The 21637-nt window shown below is 35.3% G+C and overlaps 1 protein-coding gene across 7 annotated transcripts in view; it reads right to left on the reverse strand.

Annotated features, from left to right (window-relative positions):
* SCLT1 (sodium channel and clathrin linker 1) overlaps positions 1–21637 on the reverse strand; it is a 206320-nt gene that overhangs the window by 83955 nt on the left and 100728 nt on the right. For 5 of the 7 annotated variants that reach the window (XM_003823112.5, XM_055111830.2, XM_055111829.2 and 2 more), the window contains one exon: positions 1739–1829. The exons of the other annotated variants lie outside the window; for them this stretch is intronic. In XM_003823112.5, the coding sequence (XP_003823160.1) occupies positions 1739–1829 (91 nt within the window). The remainder of the gene's footprint in view (positions 1–1738; positions 1830–21637) is intronic. 7 annotated transcript variants of the gene reach the window in all.

The raw sequence follows: 21637 nt of genomic DNA on the forward strand, positions 1-21637 counted from the left end.
TAATTTTTGAAAACTCAATAGTGTAGATAATACACTGCAGTTACTCTGTTTTGTTCTTTTGAGCATTAAATTTTTATTTTTATTTTTTTAGTTCAAGTAGACAATTATCTTGCTTGGTCTTGAAATTTGAAATCTGTTCCACATACAGTAGGTAGCAGCTGATATCTGTAATTAGTTCTTACTGCTTTCCACTGTTGCTTTTATAACTAGGCTCTGTGCCTACATAATTTGAAGATCAGTCAAGATTTGGGCAGAGTTAGGGCTCATCATCTTTGTGGTTCCCTCGCTTCTACAGATTCCCCTGTAATTTCCAGCTGCCTTTCCAGCTTTGGGCTTTGTCCTCTGATACTTCAAACAATAAGGAAGTCTTCAGTATGCTGATGCTTCAATTGCACACATTTCTCGCATGTATTCAATTATAAAAAGTAGCAAACTCAAATATCTAGTTCCATACATCTCTATCTTTCAAAAGTAAATTTCTCTTAGGTCTCTGCCTGCTTCTTCACTGGCCTCTCTGGGGTCCCTCCCCCACTTCCGTATGCATAATTTAGTTGTCAGGCATGAATTTGGTAAGAATTTACACTCAGAATTTGGCTCTCACTTTTTCTGTGTGTTTCTCCTGCTGCCAGTATTTCTTCTTTAAATTTCCTATTGCTGGCCGGGCGCGGTGGCTCACACCTGTAATCCCAGCACTTTGGGAGGCTGAGGCAGGCGGATCACAAGGTCAGGAAACTGAGATCATCCTGGCTAACACGGTGAAACCCTGTCTCTACCAAAAATACAAAAAATTAGCCAGGCGTGGCAGTGTGCACCTGTAGTCCCAGCTACTTGGGAGGCTGAGGCAGGAGGATGGCATGAACCCAGGAGGCGGAGCTGACAGTGAGCCGAGATCAAGCCACTGCACTCCAGCCTGGGTGACACAGCGAGACTCTGACTCAAAAATAAAATCAAATAAAATAAATTTCCTACTGCTTTTCTAGCCCTAAACTTTGACCTGGGTACCTTAAGCCCATACAAAGGTGTTTTCTGAAGCCACAGCTTTGGGGGTTGGGAGAACCATCAGGCCAGACATCCAAAATTTAACAATTCTTATTTCTTTTACTTCTTTCTGTTTTGGGTGCTTTCTGGTGTTTTAAAAATCTACCCAAGTTTTAAAATTGTTACCTATGGGAGGGTTCTTGTAACACTTAGAAAATCTACCATTATTAGAAATCTATAATCAACTTTTTACAGATTGGAAATAAGGCTTAGAAAGTTACATAGCTAATAAGTCCCAGAGTGAGAATTTTCAATAATTATATCTATCTAAAACTAAAGCCTGACTTTTCCTTGACATCCTTCTGAAATTTCTCTATTACATATTAAAAAGAACCAGAGTCTATTATGTCAATAAATACTTTAGTAAATAACATAAAAGTAGTATTAAATGCTTGTTTTCCACCTGCAAATAACCAGTTAACTGAAACTTGATCTTGTATCAATTTGCGTTTCAGTAATGATGTGCTTAGGTGTGATTATGACGTTCTATTGAATTAGGCTATAGAGAATGGAAATAAAAAATTCTTTATAAAGTTGTTTTCAATAATATAGTTTAGCTTCCTACTTTCATATTTTAAGGGTAATAAAATAATTAATTCATCTTCTGACAACCCTCTATAACACCTAATCCAAAATAAATCAACAAAATAGAAAGAAAACTAAGCAATAGGCACCCATTTGTCTTAGAAACAGAAAATACCTTCTTTTTCATCTGTCCCTGCAGATCTTCAGTCACATTAGTTAACTCTTCCACTTTTGCTACAGCAACTCTCAGCTCTAATTTGGCTTGCCTAAAAAATAAAGTAAACTAATAAACACTGTTTTCATAGACCACTAAGAATAAAAAATTAGAATAGAAATCTGAATTTGGTAAAATCAGTTCTAACTCTTGTTTATCTAAAATGGATCCATGGAATAAATTTTGGAAGATTCCTTTATTACTAATGAAATGCATGTAGAAGAGATTAAAGAGGAAAAAATATAGCTGAATGGCGAAGGGTATGAAGTAGAGGTCATGAATGCTGTACTTGGGTAAATTATATTATATACCAAAGTAATTCAATAAGTTTCTTGAAAAAGCACTTTATCATCTTGATACATTACCTAACAAGAGCTCCAGTGCACTAAGAAGAATATACTTATGTCTATAATATCTTTATAGATGGAGCTGGAGATATACTGCTGATTGGACTTTCTATGAAAATGAACTTAAACTTCAATACCTTGATCATTCCATAGACACCAGAAGTTTGTATTATGTAAACACAACATAAATTAAAACATTTGTTCCACCATAATACAATGTTTATTTTCTTCAGAGACTGTATTGGCAACAAATGAAAAAGATAAATTTTTTTGAACATTCTAACAGAATTAAATAAGTTTCAATATCTTCTTAACTCCTCATAGGAAATGATTTTAGAACAATAATATAAGACTTTCTTAAACAGAAAAAATGATTTTTAATATCATCATAATTAAGCATTAAGTGAGTATAAAACCCTTTGATTATCTAAAGAACATACATTTTCAAGAAAAAAATACTTTAGTGTAGGAACTGTTCCCTATTTCTTAATTACATTTTATGTATGTATCTAAATGTAAATCATATTTGTGCTATAGAACTTACAGAAATTATTTGATGCAAAATTCACAAGTAAATGTTAATTCATTTCCTTTTGACTCTGTCTTTAAAACTGCATTACTTATATAGTTATAAATTTCCTACAATAGAAAATACAAATCTAATAATAGCTGATAATATCTCAGGTAGTTATTAGTGCCAGGGACCGTTGTAAATGCTTTGCAGTCATCTCACTTGACACTCGATAATAACTGTGAATTAATACTACTATTATATCAAACTGAAGTAGAGGAGAGCAAGGTTGATAGAGGTTTACTAATATGCCCTAGGATTCACAATACGTAATAAAACTAGTATTTAATGAGTCCCCTATGACAGACTGCCTACCCTCACATGGTCCTAATAATATTTTATACGATGAGGCATTTAAGAAAATGTTTTGCTTTAAATTAACCAAGATTATAAAAAAAATCAAACAGGCCAGGTGCGGTGGCTCATGCCTGTAATCCCAGCACTTTGGGAGGCCGAGGTGGGAGGATCACAAGGTCAAGAGATCGAGCCCATCCTGACCAACATAGTGAAGCCCCATCTCTATAAAAATACAAAAATTAGGTGGGTGTGATGGCACGCGTGCCTGTAGTCCCAGCTACTTGGGAGGCTGAGGCAGGAGAATCGCTTGAACCTGGGAGGCAGAGGTTGCAGTGAGCCGAGATCGCGCCACTGCACTCCAGCCAGGTGACAGAGCAAGACTCCATCTCAAAGAAAAAAAAAAATCAAACAAAAATAAGTTTTTTTCATTTGCAAAATGATTCCCTAAAGGACAAAATAAAAACCACATTATTCATGTAAAATCTCTACGTCAGGCTGAGAGATAATTTCAGGAGTATATCTACAATCTAAATCAACAAATGATTCTACCAGTTATAAAATCCTATATATTTTTAAAGGAAAAACTTAAGGAATAATATATTTAAGTAGTAAGGATAAAACTGAGAAAACTCTGAAAAAGCATAGCAACCACACTGATTTGGTTTTCTTACCTTCAGAAAGGATAAAATAATTGCTTGTTCTACTTGTTTCATGGGATTGCTGAACAAGTAAAAATAGATAATGTATATTAGAGTGTCCTGTAAACTGTAAGCAATATAAGGTCATAGCATGATCAAGGAAAAAAAGAAAAACCTGTTGGAGACACAGGAAGCAAGGTACAATGTGGAGAACACTACAGGCAGGGACCCAATTCTGTCACTAACTAGTAATATGTCTTAATACAATTCACTTGACCATGCTGCACGTCTCAAAGACCTCATGTCCAAAAACAGAGGTGGATTAGGCAATTTGCCAAGACCAAAATTCTAGAATTAGATTCTTTCCTTATTTCAATCTAATTGGCCTGAGTCTAAGTTGTCTTTCAATTGTGTATTCCTTTTTCATTCTTTGGCCCAAGCTTTAGCTTCATTATCACTCATAAGACTATTCCAGTAGATTCCAAACTCATCTCTTCACTGATGGTCTCCTCTTTCGTCCATTCTTTATAATGTATCGTATCTGTTAAAAAAATTATCTAGTAATAAAAACTCCTATTTAACAATGATTCCTGGATTCCACACTTTTTGGCATAAAGTCTACACTCCTCTACATATAAGTCTACACTCCTCTACTGGCATATAAGGCCAGTCAACATCTAGCCTCAAAGAGTCTCATCTCTTGCCAATTACCCCCATGTAATTTATATTCCAAGTATAATAAAGTACTCACTCGCTGTTTTCTAAACACATCCTTGTTTCTTTTTTCACATGTTTGGCTGGACTAGTCTTCTCCTTCTTTTTCTAACCAATTCCTTAATTTTGACCTAGATCAAAAATCTCCCCATCTTCAAGTCTTCACTAACTTCTCCTTGGCAAAAACCCTATATCTCAATACTTATAATATATAATATTTTATAACTTATTAATTGAACACACTGTATTGTAATCAATACTATAGAGATTCTCCTTTGTGGAACTGTGAGTTCATAAAAAATATACAATGTAAGATAATTAAAAGCAAGGATCACATCTTATTAATTTTTAAACCTTCAGGAGATAGCACAGTACCTGGGGCATAGGAGACAAGTAAATCAATCATAAATGAATGAGAGGGCAAAAGGAAAAGGTGGGGGGAGGGAGAGGGGGAGGGGAAGGAGTAGTGGGAGGGAGGAGAGGGAGAGGGAGGGAGAGAGGGAGAGGGAAAGAGAGGGAGAGAGAAAGAGAGGGAGAGAGAGAAAGAGAGAGAGAATGTTACAGTACAACTATATCTTGATATTTTACCTAGATCTTGCACACCCAATTTAATATTCATGTGTGAAAAATTCTAGAAAAATAATTTTATGAACAATTATTCCAAATATATATTATCTCATATTCCTTTGAAATGAAATCTCCTGCTACATAAGTAAAAAGAAAAAAAATAGGCACTGGACTTAGACCTAATTTGGAAGTCATTATAAAAAAAATTCTGAAAACATTCATATTATATTATGTTCACTAAACCACAAATACTATTTTTTTGGGGGGAAATAAGTAGTGGTTTTAAATATATTTGTTTATTCCCACACTGTTCCATAGAACAGTTAGAAAGTAAGTAAATAGTTCTTTATATCTACTTTTGGCAGGAAGTGTTGAAAAAAAATCTAAAATAAAAGGCAGAAGGCCTGTCTTCTAGAACTGACTCTACCAACACAAAAGGTATGTGAACTGGGCCAATCACTTAACCTCTCTGAGTCTTAGTATCTATAAAATGGAGATAAAAATAATTTTCCCATATAGCTCACAGAATTATAAATTTCAAATAAGTTAATACATATTAAAGCATTTAATAAATTTTACTGTAGTTTATACAATGCAGCTACCATCATCATTTTGCCTTTTATTAGATTAAATTGTCAGGAACTGTGTAGTAAAGTATTAATTTACAGCTGGACTGGGAAAGCTCTGGGGATGCCTGAATATCTAGCCTTGACTCTTAGCCAGTATACGAACAGTGGGATTTATGATGTGCTGTTTAAAGTATGAATCTCTTCCTGCAGCCTGCAAGTTGATTTGTTTACTGATAATTTTCACCAGGCATAACTAGATAGCCAGGCTAGGCTATGTGATCAGTGTGCCAGAAAAAATGACCCTGATGGGAACTCCTGCCTGGAGCTCTCCTGAAGCCAAGATTCATTGCACAGATCTTGGTGGCTCAATGTGGAGACAAAGCATGTCTGTATATAAATAAAGGCCCTAGGGTGCCTATCCTGAATGTGTTCTGGATGCTAGATGCTTGCCTATGTTCTTTTTCTGGCTGCACAATATCCTTTGGCCTTTAAATAAAAGCCTTCTGTAAGTATGCTCTGTGCAGTCTTGTGAGTTCTTTTAAATATTCAAGCTTTTAAAATTTTTGAAGGAACTAACAAAAATAATTCTAATATTATTTTATGAAGAAACTCAATAATTATGTTTATACTATTTACATGCAAATGTTTTAGATATATGTCTGCCTGTGTATGTAATTTTATAAAAGTCAAGAACAGTTTAACAAAAAAATTTTGATTTAAAAAAACACAACTAGTTAACTATTAACAATCTTGATGTCATAACTACCAAAGGATTTTATTTTTGCTTCAAATTAATATTCTAAAAAGTACATTACTTTATTTTCAGGTATGCTTGTTAATCCACTTTATATTCCTGGGATTTTTCATTAATGTATTACTTCATTTCTTATGATATTAAACAGATTTGAATGACAACTTTTTTTTTTTTTTTTTTTTTTTGAGATGGAGCCTCGCTCTGTTGCCCAGGCTGGAGTGCAGTGGTACGATCTTGGCTCACTGCAAGCTCTGCCTCCTGGGTTCACGCCATTCTCTTGCCTCAGCCTCCTGAGTAGCTGGGACTACAGGCGCCCACCACCACGCCCGGCTAATTTTTTGTATTTTTCAGTAGAGACGGGGTTTCACCGTGTTAGCCAGGACGGTCTCGATCTGCTGACCTCATGGTCCGCCTGCCTCGGCCTCGCAGACTGCTGGGATTACAGGCATGAGCCACCACACCCGGCCAACAACTTTTTAAAAATAAAACTTTGTTAAGCAAAATTTAATCAAGTATAACATAAAGGATAGGATATAACACTTAGATTTAAATTATACCATCAATTTGGACAGAAATTAAAATGCTTTAATTATCAATACACTTTTTTGAGACTTAATATCAAGTACAATGAGTCTATTTTAAGACAAATTTTTATGTTTCTTCCTGCACTGTCATACAAAGAGAATCCTAGAAATGTTTATGCCTTTTTTGCATACAGTGAAAAATGGTAAGATTCTGAGATATAAAAGCTAGTTTTTGCTGATTTGATATTCTTAATTTTTTCCTCTTTAAAATAAAAAAATGCACACATTAGGTAATTTAATAAGGACTTTTGTAATTACCCAGTATAATAAAGCCAATCATTTACACTTAAAAACTTTAGAAAATCCTGAAACATAATTTTAGACAAAGTTCTAAACTTTTAAAATCACTACTGCTTTTAGGAAACCGAGTAAGTACCAAAACTGGATAAAGTTTTATTTCAAATTTTTTCCTCTTCCCAATCTTTACTGGCAGTCTAATAATGAAACCTATTCAAGACAGAAGGGTTCCAAAGAAATTCTAAAAGCAGTGAATATTATAGTCCATACGCTGAGCTATCAAAACTTTCCAAAACAGTGGCTCTTCAGTTTTAAAATACGTTATTTGTATATTATTTATACACACTTGAAGTTAATTCAAAATTATACATAGTTTCAGGTAATTCAAAATTCTAATTTCTATGCTAGATACAATATTCTATGATACTAGTAGTAGTGTCCATACTTTGTGTGTATGAAAGTGAGCTTTTTGCAACTAATATGCATAGGCTTTTTCACATCATATATGGATAGGCTCAATCTGAGACTTACTCATTCAGGACGTCTGCAAGCAGTACTTGGTCATCTCTGTTTTTCAGAGTCTCTACAGGGGATTCTGATGTATATTCACTGTCTTAAATTTTACAAAATACCTACAGGATTAACAATTTACTCTTTTGTAAACGATGATTACAAGTCTAGTCTTAGAGTCATGTAACTTTGGGTAACACTGACAAGGTGCAGAAAATATTAATTCATACTCTATTATTGATCAGACTATTCAAATCTCTTATGCAACAGACATGCTTAAAATATGTTTACTTCATGCCTGCAATGTTTGAGGTGCTGCAATAATGTGGTACAAAACACACAAAGGATTTTTCTCCTTCATAGATGATCATATCTACCTTACCCAATTTAAACTTTCAGCTCAATGTAATTATAGCGCTATAGTAATCTTGAGGAGGGCCACAAAGCAAGCATATGTTAAGCAACACAAAAGATTAAAATAAAACATTATGATTCTGAGTATGCAGCACATTTACATTTAGCTGGGAGAATATTGAAGTGAGAGGTATTTAAAGCAAGAATTGGCAGAGGAATTATATATCTCACAAGAAGAGACAGAGAAAGCTTTAGGAAGAAACAAGATAAGCACAAGCATAAAGGTAGGTAAGTGTAGGGCTTATTTAGGGAAGATGAGAAATAAGACTGTAAAGGCCATGGGGACTACAATGTCAATGACCTTAATTGACAGTTAAGTTATCTGTATCAATTTAAAGGCAAATGGGAAACTGTACCAATAATGGTATCGGAGCTCAGAGCTGCACTTTAGAAATTTAAACCTGACATTTGTGAAAAAGAATAGACTAGAATGATAGTTCTGTCTCTCTCTGTAACCAATATGTTATAATAAATGAGCAAGAGGGAGGAAAAGTCTAAACCAGAGTGATGACAACAATTCTGAGAGAGATGGTGTAGATTTTACAAACAGAATTTAAGGGATTCCATGCATTCATTCTTTGAACAAATATTTATTGAATGCTTATAACATGCCCGACACTGTGAATATAATTTGGACATGTTGAGCCTTAAGTGCTGGTGGCTCATCAGTTTTTTGTTTGTTTTATCTCTATTTCAGGAGTCCTAGAGTTATTTTACTGAGCACCTACATGTACTATACCAAGTACTGTCTATTGAGCACCTACATGCACCATACGAAGCACTGTCATCAGCACTGGTGATGCAGTGGTAAACAAGGAAGACAAAGCCCCTGCCTCATAAAGTTCATATTGTAATGGAGGGAGACAGGCAACAAGTATTTCAATAAATCAGGTAATTAAAGAAAGTGACAATGTTACAAAAAAGATGATGCAGGGAAATAGGAAAGACACGGGTCATCAGGCACATCTATGGTAGAAATATCTGAGCTACGACCTAAAGGATGATGAGGCAAACTGAAGAAAACTTAGGGTAGGAGAATTACAGGTGAAGATAATTAAGAATAAATGAAAGAATATGAGAAAAACAAAGAAATGACAATTAAGACGGAACGTATCACAGAGAAAAAAGTGTAAGATAAAGTCAGAGAGGAAGGTAGAGGTCAGATCACATAAGGGCCTTCTGGATATACTAGGAATTTTGGAATGTGTTCCAATTGCAATGAAAATCCACTGGAGGGTCTGAAGCAGGTAAATGATGTGATATATTGTGTGGAGAATGAATTGCAATGGAATAAGAGTGAAAGCAGGTAGACCAGAGAAAAGGGTACTGCAAACAAGAGATGGTGGGGTAGAGGTGATATGGATGATGACTAGATTTGTGATCATCTGTACATAGAGCCAACACGAGCAGATGTAGAGATGAAGCAAAGGAGAGCAAGCAAGCAAAAATTCTGAGGTTTGATGATGGCATTAGCTAGTAAGATAGAGAGACCCTCTACTCCTTCAATCATAGCCATTCTACTTTTATAAGTTTAAATTCTGAGGTTCCATGTATAAGATTTCTTTTTTTAAAAAAGGAGTTTACTGTCAAAAAATAAAAAGTTTGAAAACCACTGACCTAGCAATTCAATTATGGAACTCAACAAAGCAATCAAGGTCAGAGGTGTATACTTGGAAAACATTAGGGCTGAAAGTTTAAATTGGGTAGGGTAGATATGATCATCTATGAAGGAGAAAAACTGAGTCACATGGTTAGAAATCTAAGAAATGTATACTTTTCATAGGTAGGATAAGGAAATGGGGGAAGCAAAAGAAGCAAAAAACAAAACAAAAACAAGCAACAAAAGTCAGAGAAGAAATCATGGCATAAACACAAAAGTCTTGGTAGAGAAATGTTTAAGAAAGGTAGAAAAAATCATCAGTTAAGGAAAATCAACAACCAAGGAGAATGAGGGAGGCATTTTTAAGTCATAAAAGGTACCAGTAATTCTTGAGGAGAAGAATAGATGGAGGGGGGCTGAATCCAAACTGAAGAAAATTCCAAAGAGTGACTATAATAAATACAGATTCTTCCAAGCAACATCAAAGAATAGGAAGAAGAAAGTATCTGAGGAGTCATCAGGGAGGTCTATACATCTGAAGTCTTAAAAGAACCATGCAAAAGAGAAACTAAGATTTCAAAACAAAAAGAATATAACCGAAACATACAGGAGGGAATAGAAAGAATTTGGGATTGTACAGTTGGCAAGAAATGGGGGTACAATATAATAGAAAGAGGAGAAAGAAAGAAATGGTTACTCTGGTCCTAGAAATCACAGCAGCAACAACAAAAGGCAGATTTCCCAGGTCTGGGAGGTAAATAATCCACTATTTATTACAATGTTAATAACAACTCCCAAATCTATTAGCAGGTAATTTGTAAGTACTGTATATCCTACCTACAGAGGTTGGATACTAAAGTAGAAGGGAGGTGGGCAAAGACAGTAAGTTATATTATATTGCAACACTGCAAGGAAGGTAATTTCATTTTCATTATAGCAATGAGGAAACTGAAGTCCATGCAGTTAAACAACCTACCCAAGTCAATCACCAGTAAATGGCTGTTTTAGTCTGAGTATCTGTGTCCCTGCAAAATTCATATGTTGAAATCTCATATAAATACAACCTTCATATAACTCTCAATGTAATGATATTACGAGGTGGGGCCTTTTGGGAGGTGATTAGGTCATGATAGCAGTGCCCTCGAAAATGGGATTAGTGCCCTCATAAAAGAGGCCCAAGGGAGGTTTGTTTGTCCCTTTTACTTCGTGAAGACAAAGAGAGAAGGTGTCATGTATAATCAGGAAACAGCCCTTCACCAAATCCCACATCTGCCATTTTCTTAATTTTGAACTTCACGGCCTCCAGACTCTAATAAATACATTTCTGTTGTTTATGAGCTATTCAGTATGTGGCATTTTGTTATAGCAGCCCCAATGGATTAAGACAATGGCAGAGCCACAATAAAAAACTAGAGCTGACTTCAAAGCCTATGTTTTTTAAATTTCATACCACACAGAACCACATTTTTAAAGACAGGTGTACAAATGTAGTGTATCTGCAAAAGAAAGTTATAAACATCAATTAAAATATATTTTGAAAGAAAACAGTCATCTACTCTTAGAGGCAAAAGTTCTGAACAATGATGCTATGTATTTGTTTTATTCTTGCCAGACCCCCAAACAAGAAATGTTAATACTAATTAACTGTGGCTAAGGTTCCACTCTTGACCAGTGTGTTCTAGAAGTCTAATAATCTTCTTACTGTCTCTTAAAGATTGAGAGAAAAAGATATATAAACATTATTGAATAAAGGTGACAGTAATCCCTTTAAGTAACATTAAAGTAAAACAGTGTGAAGAAATAGAAAACTGACAGCAAAGCCCTATTTCTTATCTTAAAACCTGTTTTCCATGCTCAGAAAACTAGCTACCAACACATAAGGAACTGTCTGGCAATTCTATGACTAAGCACATCTGCTCAGGGCCATTTCTCACATGGGATTGTTTCCAAGACACACTATGAATCAAAACTAGTGATCCATGAATTCCAGATTTCCATAGCATTTTTATAATAGAAGACACAATATTATTTAAATTAGAACATGAAACATCTGAGAAAAATCTGTTAGCTAAAATAAAACTATTACCTGGCAAAAGTACATGTCTTTTAAAAAATAATATAGTATATAAAAATTATCAGCACACACATTTTTAAAGAAAAAATATGCATTTGTAAAAAAGATTAAAAATGAACACAATGAACATATACAAACTGTGATTTATATAATTTACCTTTCCAGATTTAATATGATAGAGCAATACTAAGAATTGCATTCCTATCACATCAGCTCTAATGCTCTTCAATGAAACCACTTACATATAAGTAATTTTGCTAGCATATTTTAAAGATGTCCTGGATTTTATTTCATATTTAAATGTCGAGAGAGCACTAAACATAAAAAATATTTAAGGCTCTAGCACCCAGTCAAACTTTGAGATTACTGGTAATAAAAACAGATTTAAAAGTCAATACAGCTTAAATGCTGGATCTATAATGAGAAACACTAAAAATCTTTTTAATTCATTGTGCAAAGCTTCTATTGATTATATTAAAATGATTTTTTTTCCAGGTGTATTGTTTTGGAAATCAAACTTCTAAGTGGTCACACATTTCTGTATAGGTGAAGGAGATAAAATATAATTTTTTAAAATAATGACAGTTCAAGAAAATAATTGTGCCCTTAGAGGTCAAAGAGCAAAGGACACAAATAGAAAATCCACATGAATAAATTAGCCTTGTCTCTCCAATAAAGTGTAATTTAATTATTTAATTAACTGACTCACTCACTCAAAAAGTATTTTTTTGAGCACCTGCCATATGTCTAGTACTGTGCTAGATGATGGCAAGATAAACATCACCAGATCATAATCCACGCCTTCCAGGGGCTCAAAGACTAGTGTAGAGAGATGGATTTGTAAACACTTAATAAAGTGTTAAAAATGCTGTGACATGGTAAGATATCATATCTAACCAACTGCATCTTGCTTCTAACCTCCAAACTCTCTTTGTCCATTCCTGGGCATAGGCTGAACTAGCCTTGGGAAGGAATTTAGTTTATAGTTTAAATAGCCCTTCCCAAAAGCTAGACTGTTCTTGTAAAATGAATGAAAGGCCACTAGCCACCAAGTTAGGATAAGAGGGGCTGGAATTCTAAATATTACCAGCCATTTAGTCTGGAGGTCGTAAGATTTGCAACTTCCCCAATTACTCTTGAAGATAACATTACTAGTGTGAACCTAAAATTGTCCTTTTAAGATGTCTTTCCAGGTTTTTGCATTTCTGACAACCGGATGGCCCCACCTGGACCTGCCAACCGTTTCTGTGGCCCCTACCCAGGAACTGACTCAGCATTAAGAGGACAGCTTCGAGTCCCTACAATTTCATCCTCGAGCCAACCAATCAGCACTCCTGACTCACTGGCCCCCTACCCGCCAAATTATCCTTAAAAACTCTGATCCCTGAGTTTTCGGGGAGACTGATTTGAATAATAATAAAACTCTGCTCTCCCACAAAAAAAAAAAGAAAAAAAAGAAAAAAATGCTGTGACAGATGTATGTGCAGTCTACAGTCGAGGCACACAGGAAGAAGGCATGTTTGGTACTACAGGAGACTCAAGCTGAGTAATCTGTCAAGCTGAATAATTTGGATTATATCCTATAGGCATTTAGTAGCCATTGAAGGAGAGTGACATGATCAGACATATTTTAGAAAGATCATTTTGATAACAGTATGAGAAAGGAAGATGGGTACAGTAAGCTAATTTAGAGGTTACTACTGCAGCTCAGATGAGAAAGTGATGAAGTGGAAGATCAGAGAGACATTTATAAGGTAGAGTTGGGACAGAAAAGAATTTATGATGTCTCCTAGTTTTCTGAATCAGGAATTGGATGGTGCATTTCACAAATATGGAGAAAAGATCTGAGAGATAATGATAAGCTTAATTTGGAGCCTGCTGCTTTTCAGGTGCCTCTGAGCCATGTGGGTAGAGATAACCAGGAGAACTCTGAGCTAGAAAAATTTAATGAGATCTCATCCTCACAGAAACTGTCGAAGCTACAAAAGTGTGCATGAGATGAAATGGGTCAAATTAAAACAACTTTGAGGCTATCACATTATACATAAACTTATTATAAAGACTGTTTCTACCTTCAGAGCACAGATGTACATGTTTAAGTTCTCAATGAATATAAAATAAATTGATTGGACAAATTATAGGCTCCTTACATGAATATAATATCTATGTCTGTTAATGAGATAAGTCCTTAGTGGCTAAGTTATTATTATTATTTTGAGATGGAGTCTTGCTCTGTTGCCCAGGCTGGAGTACAATGGCACAATCTCAGGTCACTGCAACCTCTGCCTCCTGGGTTCAAGCAATTCTCCTGTCTCAGTCTCCTGAGTAGCTGGGATTACAGGCTCCCATCACCATGCCCGGCTAATTTTTGTATTTTTAGAAGAGATGGGGTTTCACCATGTTGGCCAGGTTGGTCTCAAACTCCTGACCTCAGGTGATCCACCCGCCTTGGCCTCCGAAAGTGCTGAGATTACAGGCGTGAGCTACCACACCTGGCCAGCTAAAATTATTTTTAACAAATATTCTGATGATGCCACTCTGATGAGAAGTTAATAAGGACCCCATGCAAATGCTTTACTTAGTCTTTTTTGTTTGTTTGTTTGAGATGGATTTTCACTCTTGTTGCCCAGGCTGGAGTGCAATGGCATGATCTCGGCTCACCGCAACCTCCGCCTCCCAGGTTCAAGTGATTCTCCTGCCTCAGCTTCCCTAGTAGCTGGGATTATAGGCATATGCCACCACGTCCGGCTAATTTTGTATTTTTAGTAGAGACGGGGTTTCTCCATGTTGGTCAGGCTGGTCTCAAACTCCCGACCTCAGGTGATCCGCCCACCTCAGCCTCCCAAAGTGCTGGGATTACAGGCGTGAGCCACCGCGCCCGGCCACTACTTAGTCTTTATAGTACATCCTTTTAAAAGATAACATTGGTTATTCCTAGAAAGATATAATAAATGACAATCTTTCCCTTCGAAGACTTTACAAGGCAGGCATAAAATCTGAGCACATGAGAGTTGGAAAATAATTATCATCATAACTCAGTTGGATATATATTATAAATAAATATATAAGACAAAAAAGCACCTCTGGAAAAACAGTATAAATCTCAGTTTAAATGAATAAATACTGAGTAGGTTCACAAGAATAAAAAAGTAAAAATCTGGTAGAATGAATGAGAGAAGTCTTTCTGGAGAAGGCAAGTTTTAGCTAGGTTTAGAAAATTATAAATTTTCTGAGAAACAGAATGATCTAAGGCAAAAAGGAAGTTACCAAAAGTTCTTCTGCGGGAAACAGCAATATGACTATTTTTCTGTATAACTGGAGGTTTGAGGAGGATCAGGTGAATGAAGGTTCTTAAGAAAATAGGCTGAAAAGTTTTATCTACTATGACAAGGTATCACCAAAAACTCTCAAAATGAAATATGATTAAAGCTTTAATTATAAGTTCACATGATTTTAACTTTTTTGCACCACACTATCAGACAACAAATGAAACTAATATGTTTCAGTATAAGTACAAACTTAAACAACTCTAGTACTTAAGGAGTTTCTAATTTAGTTATTCTTGGCATGGCTATATAGAGCATTTCAAAACCTAAATTCTGGTAATGTCAATATGCCCATCATTCAGAATCTGTCATACTTGAAAGCAACACTCTCTTCCGTAAAAGAAGCATCTGTTTATCCTTATGTTCCTTCAAATCTGTGGCAGGAAAAGCAAGTATAGTTTTATGTATACAACTCTGAACTGCTTAATGTTAAGCTATGGAATACTGTCAGTAAATATTATGGCAAAGTTGTTCATGGACAATTAAACACTTAAGACGTTTTAGGCTTTGGAAAACTGCAACTAGTTTTATCAATCTCTAAACTCAATTTATAATCCTTAGGCCCTACTGTCCACACTAAATGAATCTTCCAGGCAGATGTCAAAAATCAAAGTATCTACTCATCATACTTTCCCCCTGCAATCAACTCTGCTACTTGACTTCCTCACTGCTGTGAATACTGTCAGAGAGCCAGGCTTAGAAGCTCACTAGATTAGCAGTTACAAGATTTGAGTTCTAATTTGGCTTTTCCATGAATTTGTTGTGCAACTCTGGACAAGACAAATAGTTTCTAAGCCTTTGGTTCACTTTGAGTTTTCTATAAAATTAGGAAGTCAAACTAGATGAACATTAAGATACCTTCTAGCAATAAAATTTCATGATTCTTCCCCTGTCCTTTAGCTCAATATTACGAAGTTCTGCCCATTTTTCCTATATAGATTTTTTAATATGCATTTTTATTCTCTATTTCCATTACTCTAATATGATTGCAGGTCTTTATGAACCAGTTTCCTTACTCATCCTTCCAGGATCTCTACCTTCTAAATTATCCTACATATGCCAAAAATCTTATATCCTTTTTTCCTCCCACTCTTTTCTTAACCTTGAATGTAAAGTTGAATTTTTACACTATTCATTCCATGACCTATTATCATTATCAGCTGTAAAAGATATTCTCATTTGTTTATTTTTGTTTTTTGCTCATTCCCAATCCCTTTCTCATTCTCCTCCATTTCATAAGTTCATACTAAAATGTGATATATCCTCAGATATACACATTTACTGGTAAAATATATATTGTTATTACAAGCATATGTTTTATGCTATAGATCCATATATTTTACTTTTTAAATATAAACATTGTTTTCTAGTTCTACTCATGTTGCTCTAACTACATCTTTACATGTAAATATGTGTTTCTAAATGATGCACAGTATTCCTTCCACAGGATGTAATTATCACATTTTACTGTTCATTCCCTTAGTGACAAATACCTAGGTTGCCTTCAATTCTCTACTTCCACAAATAGCCTCATTCCACAGAGACAATCATTAACTTGAAGTAAGGATATATCATTTCTGGGAATGGAACTTTATTCTCTTGTAATACACACACACATACACTACATATATATGTAACAGATATATAATTTTTACTATATATTATGAATATATATTGATATATCCATATACATATATCGATGATCAATACACACTATTGTTTAAAAGATTTAAACTGTATCACACTGTAATTTTTTGGCCTCTTTATTACACTCCACATTTTTACATTGATTGCTGAGTGTGAAGTAGTATCATGTTTTTACTTGCATTTTCCTGATTGCTGTAACTTTTGAAATGCTTATTCATATTGTTTGCCTAATTTTCGATGAGCTAATTATTCTCATTGATACTTAATCAGTTAATGTGTCCTTAACACTAATCTGTTGTCAGTTACAATACACGCATTGTAAATGTCTTCTCATTGACAATGAGTTGTCTTTTCATTTGACTTATATTGTTTTTGTAACAGAAGCCTAATATCTTAACATATACAAGTAAAGAAATCTTTTCCTTTTTGGCTTGTATTTAAATCTTTTGTTTTTTTCATGACAGGCTAATTTTAATTTTTGTAGAGATGGGGTTTCACCATGTTGGCCAGGCTGGTCTCGAACTCCTGACCTTAGGTGATCTGTCCGCCTCAGCCTCCCAAAGTGCTGGGATTACAGGCATAAGCCACTGTGCCCAGCCTAAATCTCGATTAAGAAATATTTCTCTAAGGAGAGGAAGCAGAGCAAGATGGCTGAGTAGAACTCTCCAACAACCATTCCCCTGCAAAAATAACAAATTGAATGACCACCCACATAAAAAAGCACCTTCATAAGAACCAAAAAATCATGTGAGTGATCACAATACCTGGTTTGAACATAATATCAAGGAAAGAGGTACCGATGCGTGTAGGAAAGACAGTTTTTCATTACCTATACAAACTGCCCCCAGCCCCAGGCAGTGCAGAGTGGACAGATAATTTGTGTGCTGGGGGAGGGAGAGTGAAGTAAGTGTTGAACTTTGCATTAGAATTCAGTGCTGCCCTGTCACAGTGGAACACAACATAGGCTAGAATTCCACCAGAACCCATGGAGGGAGCATTTAGACCAGCTCCAGGCCAGAGAAGAATTCACCGTCCCAGTGGGAGAAAACCAAGTCTTTGCTGCCTTCACCATCACTGACTAAAGTAGCCTGGGCCTGGAATAAATTTAAGTGGCAGTCAGGCCACAAGGACTGCAGTCCTAAGGCAAGCCCTGGTGCTGCACTGGTCTCAGAGGCAGTGCACTTAGGGTACAATACAGTGTGACCAGCAGTGGCAGCCAAAGGATTGCCTGTGTCATCCCTTCCCAAACTCCAGGCAGTACTGCTCCAAAGAGACTCTTTCTGCTCAGGGAAAGGGGAAGAAAGAGTATAGAGGACTGTGTCTTGCAACTTGAGGACGAGCTCAGCCACAGTAAAAGCACCAAGCAGATTTCTGAAGTCCCAGATTCTAGATTTTTGCACCTGGATGCGTTTCTAGACTCACTCTGTGCTAGAAGAGAATCCACTCCTCTGATGGGATGGACCCCATCCTAGCAGAATTCACCCCCTGCTAACTGAAGTGGTCCTGGGCCTTGAATAAACATCAGGTAGTGGTGGCTGCAGGCCTTGGGTTAGCCCCAGTATTGTACTGGTCTGAAGGGATTCAGGTGTGACTCTGTGTAGTGCTAGCTGTGGTAGCCATGAGAGTGGGCACATCACCTCTCCCCAACTCCAGACAGCACAGTGCACAGAGAGACTCCTTCTGACTGGGGAAGGAGTAAGAGACTTTGCCTGGTTACCCAGGGAATTATCCCTCATCTTACCGAAGTCTAGCAAGTCTGTGTATGTAGGAGGATCTAAGAGCTGCAGCATTCCTAGGCTTAGGAATCTAAGCCTAGGAATGGTTCTGAAATGGCTTCTGCAATGTTCTGAAATGGCTGCAATGTTCTGAAATGGCTGCAATAATTGCAGGCTTAGGCCAAAACACTCAATCTCTTTTGGATTCGTGGAAAGCCCACTCTAGAAGGAAGAATACAAACAAGCCAAGACTGCAAAAATTATAATACCTAACTCTTCATTGCTCAGATACCGATGAGCATCCACAAGCACAAAGAACATCCAGAAAAACATGACTTATCAGATGAACTAAATAAGGCACCAGTGTGACCAATCCTAGAGTGACGGAGATATGTGACATTTCACACAAGGAATTCAAAGTATTAATTGCTGTTTTGGGGAAGCTCAACAAATTTCAAGACAACAGAAGGAATTCAGAATCCCATCAGAAATTTGACAAAGACTGAAATAATTTTTTAAAAGTCATGTAGAAATTCTGGAGTTGAAAAATCCCATTGAAAAACTGACAAATGCATCACTCTCTCAAAAGCAGAACTGATCAATCAGAAGAATCCATGAGCTTGGAGAAAGGCTATATGAAAATACACACTCAGAGGTGAAAAAAAAGAATGAAACATGCCTACAAGATCTTTAAAACAGTCTTAAAGGGGCAAATCTAAGAGTTACTGGTCTCAAAGAGGATGTACTAAGAGAGATGAGAGTAGAAAGTTTATTCAAAGACATAATAACAGAGAACTTTCCAAACCCACAGAAAGATATGACTATCCAGGTACAAGAAGGTCAAAGAACACCCAGCAGATTCAAGACAAATAAGACTACTTCAGGACATACAATAATCAAAGTCTCAAAGGTCAAGGATAAAGGATCTTAAAAGCAGCAAGAGAAGAGAAGCAAATAATATGTAAAAGCAAAATTGTCTTTCAAACATAGAGGAGAAATGAAAACTTTCACAGAAAAAAAAAAAGCTTATGGATTTTGTCAACACCGAACCTGTCTTACAAGAAATGTTAAAGGGAGTTCTTCAATTCAAAAGAAAAGGATGTTTATTAGTAACAAGAAATCATCTGAAGATATAAAACTCACTGGCAATAGTAAGTACACAGACAAATACAGAATATTCTAACTCTGGTTAGACTCCTTTAATTGTAATGGTGGTGTATAAACCACTAATACCTTTCATCAGAAGACTAGAAGACAGACTTACCAAAAATTATAAATACTGCAACTTTTGAAGAGATAGACAATATAAAATATATGTAAATAGAGACAACAAATCAAAAAGCAGGGGAGATGAAGTTAAAGTTGGAGTTTTAAATTCTCTTTGCTTATTTTTCTTTATAATCAGAGTTAAGTTGTCATCAGTTTAAAACAATTGGTCATAGTATTTGCAAGCCTCGTGGTAACCACAAAAACAAAAACCTATAATAGATACAAAAAAACCTGAAAAGCCAAGAAATTAAAATATACTACAAGAGAAAGTCACTTTTACACAAAGGAAGACAGAAAGGAAGGAAGAGAGGACCAACAATACAACCCCAGAAAAAAAGTAACAAAATGGCAGTAGTGAGTCCTTACCTATTACTAATAACATTAAATGTAACTGGACTAAATTCTCCAATAAAAAAAAGAGTAGCTGAATGGATAAAAAATAAGACCTAATCATATGCTGCCTACAAGAAACTCATTTCATCTATAAAGACACCCAAAGACTGAAAATACAGGAATGGAAAAAGACAGTCCATGCAAACAGAAACCCCAAAAGAGCAAGAGTAGCTATACTTACACCAGATAAAATAGATTTCAAGACAAAAATTGTAAAGAGAGTCAAAAATGTTATTATATAATGATAAAGGGGTCAATCCCACAAGAGGATATAAGAATTGTAGATATATATGTACTCAATGCTGGAACATCCAGATAATATAAAGCAAATATTAGAACTAAAGATAAAGTTAGACACCAGTAAAATAACAGCTGAGAACTTCAACACCCCTCTTTCAGAACTGGACAGATAATCTACATAGAATACCAACAAAGAAACATCAGATTAAATTTGTACTATAGACTACATTGACCTAATAAACATTTACAGAATATTTCATCCAACAGGTGAAAAATATATGTTTTTCTTCTCAGTATATTAAACAGTCTCAAGGACAGAACATATATTAGGCCATAAAACAAGTCCCCAAAATTCAAACAAGCTGAAATCATATGAAGTATCTTTTCTGACTACAAAGGAATAAAACTAAAATTCAGTAACAAGAGGAACTTGAAAACCACACAAACAAGGAAATTAAACAACATGCTCCTATATGACCATTGGGTCAATTAACCAATTTAGAAGGAAATTTAAAAATTTGTTGAGACAAATAAAAATAGAAACACAATGTATCACAACCTATAGATACAGCAAAAGCAGTACTAAAAGTGAAGTTTATAGCAATAGATACCTCCATCAAAAAGTAGAAAAACTTCAAATAAACAACCTAAGGATATATCTTAAAGAACTGGAAAAGCAAGAGAAAACCAAAGTCAACATTAGTATAAGAAATAATAAAGAGCAGAGCAGAAATAAATAAAATTCAGACTAAAAAATACAAAAGATAAATGAAAAAAAGTTGTTTTTTTAAGACAAACAAAATCAATAAACCTTTAGCCAATCTAAAAATACAGAAGACTCAGGTAAATAAAATGAGATGAAGGAGATATTACAACTGAAACCACAAAAATTCAAAATATCATAAGAAACTATTATGAGCAACTATATGCCAATAAATTAGAAAATCTAGAAGAAATGAATAAATTCCTAGAAACATCCAACCTTCCAAGATTTAACCATGAAGAAATACAAAACTTGAATAGATCAATAACAAACAAGGAGATAGAAGTGGCAATAAAAAATCTCCCATCAAAGAAAAGACTAGGACTTGATGTCTTCATTGCTGGATTCTGTTGAACATTTAAAGAAGAAATAATACCAATCCTACTCTAACTATTCCAAAAAATTGTGAAAGGAATACTTCCAAACTTATTCTATGAAGTCAGTATCACCCTGATACCAAAACCAGACAAAGACACAACAAAATAAGGAAAGCTATAGGCCAACATCTCTGATGAACACAGATGCAAAAATCCTCAACAAAATATTAGGAAACTCAATTCAACAACACATTAAAGAGATCATTCTTCATGATCAAGTGGGATTCATCCCAGGGATGCATGGATGGTTCAAC

Source organism: Pan paniscus, chromosome 3 (genome assembly GCF_029289425.2).
Source record: "Pan paniscus chromosome 3, NHGRI_mPanPan1-v2.0_pri, whole genome shotgun sequence".
Classification (NCBI taxonomy): Eukaryota; Metazoa; Chordata; class Mammalia; order Primates; family Hominidae; genus Pan; species Pan paniscus.